Source organism: Oryza brachyantha, chromosome 1 (assembly GCF_000231095.2).
Source record: "Oryza brachyantha chromosome 1, ObraRS2, whole genome shotgun sequence".
NCBI lineage: Eukaryota > Viridiplantae > Streptophyta > Magnoliopsida > Poales > Poaceae > Oryza > Oryza brachyantha.
Window position 1 is genome coordinate 16,878,716 of NC_023163.2, and position 6,000 is coordinate 16,884,715.

General features: G+C 42.0%; 1 protein-coding gene across 1 annotated transcript; it reads left to right on the top strand.

Annotated features, from left to right (window-relative positions):
* The first annotated feature begins 2,367 nt into the window (after positions 1–2,367).
* On the top strand, positions 2,368–3,616 carry LOC102715361 (probable WRKY transcription factor 51). The gene is made up of 3 exons (XM_006645978.3): positions 2,368–2,648; positions 2,759–2,917; positions 3,037–3,616. Exons 1-3 carry the CDS (start codon positions 2,374–2,376, stop codon positions 3,290–3,292), a joined length of 690 nt encoding a protein of 229 aa, XP_006646041.2. The 5' UTR covers positions 2,368–2,373; the 3' UTR covers positions 3,293–3,616.
* The last annotated feature ends 2,384 nt before the right edge of the window (positions 3,617–6,000 follow it).

Here is a 6,000-nt window from a genome sequence, read left to right on the forward strand (position 1 = left end):
GAAGGTCGGAGATTCAAATCAGATCACCGGCGACCTAATCTTGCCGTAGATGAAGGAAAGAAGACGGAATTGAAGAAAAGAAAAGAAGGGAATCAGATGGCTTCATCTGCAGGTTTATTTAGTTTTCCGCATTTGAATTAATCGGTGATCATGTGCTGATTAGGGTTTAAATTCGTAATCTATTGTTTATGATTGAATTGAATTATCTAACAATTAGCACATATGAGTTATTGTAGCACATATGATTAATCATGGATTGAGTAGACTTAAAACAGTCGTCTCATGATTTCCTGCCTAACTACGCAATTAGTTATTTTTATCTATATTTAATGCTCCTTAGATATCTAAATATTCAATGCATATTTTTTGGAAAAAAATTAGAACCTAGACGCGGCCTTAAATTCTTGCGTGTAGTGTAAAAGAAAAACCATCCCAGAAACATTCACATACTCAATTATTGCTTCCAGATTAACTCACCACTAAGTATGGCGGGATGGCGTACGTCGATCAACGTCGCCCCCGGTCGTGGCCGCGGTCTCCAGCCGAGACTACTCGTCCCTCCCATCATCTCAACCGTACGGCTGTGTTATTTTCAGCGCGAAATTTTTAATGCCGTTAAATGACGTGTTTTTATAAAATATTTTTATATAGTAGTTTATTATCGTATTTTTCTAGAGTACAATTTTTAATTTAGATTATTTATCTTTCTATTTATAATATTAAATAATTGTTAGAATTAGAGAATCTTTCACGCACACAGCCAAGTACGTTGAGTCGCTGCCCGAGCCGCGCTGCTGTGCCTTGACCACAACAACCGTGCCGTGCCACCGGGCTCACGCTCACGTTCACGTTCACGTCGTCGATCGACAGCTAGAGCTACCTGGCCGGCCCCGCGAGCCCCTGCACTGTCCCTGCCCGTCCGGCCGACAATACAAGGGCTTCTTTAGTTCGCGAAAAAAATTGGTTTGATGTTACATCAGATTTTTATCGGCCATTGAAAGATTATTTAATAACTAATTAAAAAATAATTATATAGGGTGTCGGAAAATCACTAGTTTTAAAACTAATTAATCCGTTATTAGTCCATGTGAGTAATTATAGCTAATCATAGATCAATTAGTTTACATATGTTTGAAGATTCGATACGACGGATTACCCTGAAAATTTTTGGAAACTAAATAGGGCCTGCTAGCGATCAGCCTACCTCACCTCCCGTCGACGTCCGCCGTTCAAAGTCGCCGCGCCGGTCCACGGCGACGACCTGTTTAACAGCGCACCACGACCACGCCACTCTCTGCCAACTTCCACGTACGCATGCAGCATGTATTGTTAGCTAGCTGGTGGGATCGTGTGTTTTAGTCCATACGCTACTCCCGCTATTCAGTATGTGTTCTTTCACCGAGGAACGATAAAAAGGATTATCTTAATAGATATTTAACAGTATAAACAATAGAGTAAACTACTAATACAAAACTAAAAATCTACTTTAGAAATGAAATAGGGTGAACTTCTATATATAAATTACTATAATAGTTGCTAACTTGCTATGTGAAAACAAACCACTATAGAAATTGTAGGTGGATAATAAAATGTACAAAAGCTGTCTCATAATTAGAAATTCCTTGTATTTATGCACAAACCAAAATAACATTAACACTTATATATTTATGATGGTGTATATAGCTAGAACTTTTATTATTTCATAAACATTTTATTTTAAAAAATAAACTTCCCTCAAAACTCATTTTTAAATCTAAACTTTTTTTGCCACGTCACCTTCTCTGGCATGGAAAAAAAACATTGCCACGTATTCGAATTTGGTGTCAAAGTACCCGGTTTGTTACTATTATTTGGCTACGCCAGGCAGGTTCAGAGTTAGAAATAAAAAGATCATTTTTTTTAAAAAAATCATCTTGCTAGCACAATGATCGATGTGTGGACAGAAGCCTGCCACCCACTTGGTGCTGTTTTTGTTTCAGTGGAGACTCCCCCCCCCCCCCCCCCCTGCCCGCGGCCGCCATTGCCGTCGCGTCGCCAACCGTCGTCGGTGTCGCGCTCGCGCGCGCGCATCCATCCGGATCGAGACGTGTAGTACAATACCGTGCTGCGGCGATGCTTCCTGCCCGCCATTTTCCAGGCAAAAAGTCTCGCCCGCGCCCGCGCGCGCGCGCGCGCAACCCGCACGGCCGCACCGCACACACCGCAGCGCGCGCGCGTCGCGGTTTGAACGCGGCCCGGCCGGGGTCAGCGCGCGCGTGCATGTGTCGCCATGCATTTCCTTTCGCCTTGTAGCTCGCTGCACCGGCACAGACAGAGTTGGGTTGATAAATCAAGCTACGACGCTAGCTGTGTGCGCTTGTGTTGCGTGCCGTCATGTCGTCGTACTCGTCTCTCCTCTCGCTGAGCCCCGGCGAGTACCAGTGCCACCAGGCCGCCGGGTTCGCGGCGGCGGGGGAGGACGACGACATGGCGGTCGCCGCCGCCGCCGCCGTGTCAAGCTACCTCTCGTTTGATATGGATTTCGTCGGGGAGTACTACCCGCCGGAGACGGACTTCCACTCAAACCAAGAGACGACGCTGCTGCTGCACGGCGGAGATGGCCGCAAGAATGGTGAGAGGAGGGAACATAGCCATGGCAAGATCGACAAGTACGGCCGTTGGAACTTGGAAGAAATCCCTGACAAATTTCTCTACGCTAGCTAGATTTCATAGTTTAGAGAGTTCGCTGTTAATGGCCGTTGCTGAATGAATCTTGCAGCGGGGCGGCGCCGGCGAGCGGTGGCGCGGGGGCCCTTCCGAGGAGCAAGAACGACGGCAAGATCGCGTTCAAGACGAGGTCGGAGGTGGACGTGCTGGACGACGGCTACCGGTGGAGGAAGTACGGCAAGAAGATGGTGAAGAACAGCCCCAATCCAAGGTAACCCCATCCCCTCTCGCCTCACTCGCCGGAGCATCTCGCCCGCCGGCGTCGGCCACGCCGCGCCACTTATGATCGGCTGACGATCGACGCGCCGCCGGCGTTGTCGGTGCATGCAGGAACTACTACCGGTGCTCGGCCGACGGGTGCCGCGTGAAGAAGCGGGTGGAGCGCGCGCGCGACGACGCGCGCTTCGTCGTCACCACCTACGACGGCGTCCACAACCACCCGGCGCCGCCGCACCCCAGGCCAGCTGCCGGCTACTCGATCGCCGGGCCAGCTGCCGGCCACCGCCTGCTCGGCCTGAAGGAGGAGGAGGCGGCGGCGATCGCCCTCTTCAGGAGCACCTCGGCCACCTCGCTGCACCTTCCTTGACGTACTGTCCCGAAGCGCCGGCGCCGGCGCCGGCGGCGCGCACGGTTCGGCATGAGTGACGACTGACCAGTGACGATTACGGTCAAGTTCTCTCCGACGACGAAGGCGAGACCCGACTCCATTGCGGTCCATCCACACATGTAGATTTTTCATCAAAATTACACGAATTCATGTACAATTGCACTACAGTGTTTGGAACAGAATTGTACTTTTTTTTTTTTGCTATGCAGTTTGAGTGTATGATGGATTGTATATGTCTTCAAGATTTGTAAGTATTAATCAGATCGGTAATATAGTTCAGCCATGGTGGGACCATTATCTGAAAACGAAAGCCATGATCAAGGTTCTAAATAATGTATTTTTGCAAGCTCGTTGTGGATTAGTTAGCTCTGGTTGGTGTAGCAAATTACGAATTGCGAACGCTATATTCCAATAGTAGAAAAAATATCACTCAAAATATTAGTAATCAATTTACTTAATGAATTTATAAATTGTAGAGTGGTGCTTAATTTACTCATAACTTGGTAATTTAGAGAATATTTTAGTCATAGAGCCGAGTCTTAAAAGATTGGACTATATATACACACACTATTGTTTGGGTGTTTTACGAAAAAAACCAAACAACATATTTACAAATAAAAAATAATTTATGATAATAATTTTATATTCATATTTTTATTGATATAAAAGACAAGGCCAGAAAATAAATTTTGGTGAAGAAAACTCAAAATCAACTCTAAATTTAATGTTAAAAATATAAATTTTGGCTTACGAGCATAAGCATGAGAGGAAAGATGGGATAACATCAATTTTAAATTTAAGGCTAAAAATAATTTCTCAATTATTTGTGTGGCACAACGTTGTTACGGCAGTGGAAATTCCTCGCTACTGCTATCGTGGCAACATCCACTATTCAGGGGTTGTGTAGATGGGGCTAAACTTTTTAGCCCCACATCATATCGGATGTTTGGACACTAATTTGAAATATTAAACACAGAATAATAAAAAAACTAATTTCATAAATGAGAGCTAATCCGCGAGATAAATTTTTTGAGCCTAATTAATTCATAATTAGCAAATGTTACTATAGCATTACATAGGCTAATCATGGATTAATTAGGCTCATTAGATTCGTCTCACGAATTAGTCCAAATTATGGATAAGATTTATTAATAGTCTACACTTACTATTTATAATAAGTGTCCAAACATCCAATGTGACTAGGGATTAAACTTTAGTCCCTGAAACAAACATCCCCTTGGTACTCCCTCCGTCCCTAAATGTTTGAGCCGTTGACTTTTTTATATACGTTTGACTATTCGTTTTGTTCAAATTTTTTTACAAAATATGTAAAGATATATATATATATATATATGTATAAAAGTATACTTAACAATAAATAAAATGACATAAAAATAATTAATAATTATATAAATTTTTTGATAAGATAAATGGTGAAACATGTAAAAATAGTCAACAACGTGAAAGGTAGTACTTGGGTCATTATAAATGGGCAAGGAATGTTAACAACTTGAGGCTGAGGGGATGTTCACTCATTTTTGCATGTGGTTGGAATGATTATGAAAGTTTTTTTGCATGTTCACATCACTTCCCCCGAACGCACCATGTCCTACCAACCTTTAGTCATGAATGGGACTATCATTAAAAATAGAAAAAAGTTTGAATTACCCCATTAACTACAGAAACTGTGTGAATTTACCCTTAATAGAAATTGTGATGCTATTAGGATTTTTAACTCGCCACACAAATCTCGTTGCTATCCGGACCAATGTCGATGCAGTCAGTCTATTGGTCCAAAAATCAAAGTTACAATTTAACTGTGTAATTACACTACATCTCAAGTTTTATAATGAAAATTGATTGTGATAGCTTTTTAGCCATGTCCGATAATGGCAGCAACTTGGCTCGGTCAAAATAAAGATACTAGGCTTGCTCATTTTATTGCTGCCTCAACCGTATCAACTTTTGGTAGTGCGTCAAACTAAGAGTCTGTTTGGATTTGAATGTCTCTTAGTAATCTATGGATTTTTTTCATAATAGTTCCTCCCCAGAGACTACAAAATTTATGAGGGGCAAAAAAAAAAGTTCCTCATGTTTGGGACAAGAGAGACTTTTTCCTAAAAGTCCCAGGAACTTTTTTAGATCCAAACATGGTTTAAATATATCTTGCCATCACTGTTCTACCGTATTTTTGTAACTCTAAAAAGTTTCTCGCGTAAAAGCACACTACCACACAACCCTAATACACGACGACACTATAGGTGCCATTTTCTATAGCGCCGGTACCTATAGAGCATTCTCCATCTTCGTGGGATAAAAATAAAAAACCGACACTAATACATTACCAAAATTTGGTACAGTTCAAAATGTGTCAAAAATTGGCTTTGTCAGCTTTCACTAGGGTTGCTTCTGGAGAAAAGTTGCTCACTTGTCATGCCATCATAAAAGTGAGCCAGGGTAGAATAGGATGCCATTTGTATGAGTAAATTTTCTGGACAAGTATATTTGCCAAAGTGGCATATTGGACTAGCGCTAAATACTCCCTCAGTATTTTAATAAACAATATCTTTGATTTTTTACACAAGTTTGACTATTTATCTTATTAAAAAATTTACATAGTTATTATTTTTGTTATGATTGAATTTATTATTAAATATATATTAATTATAACCTACATTTTCATAAAA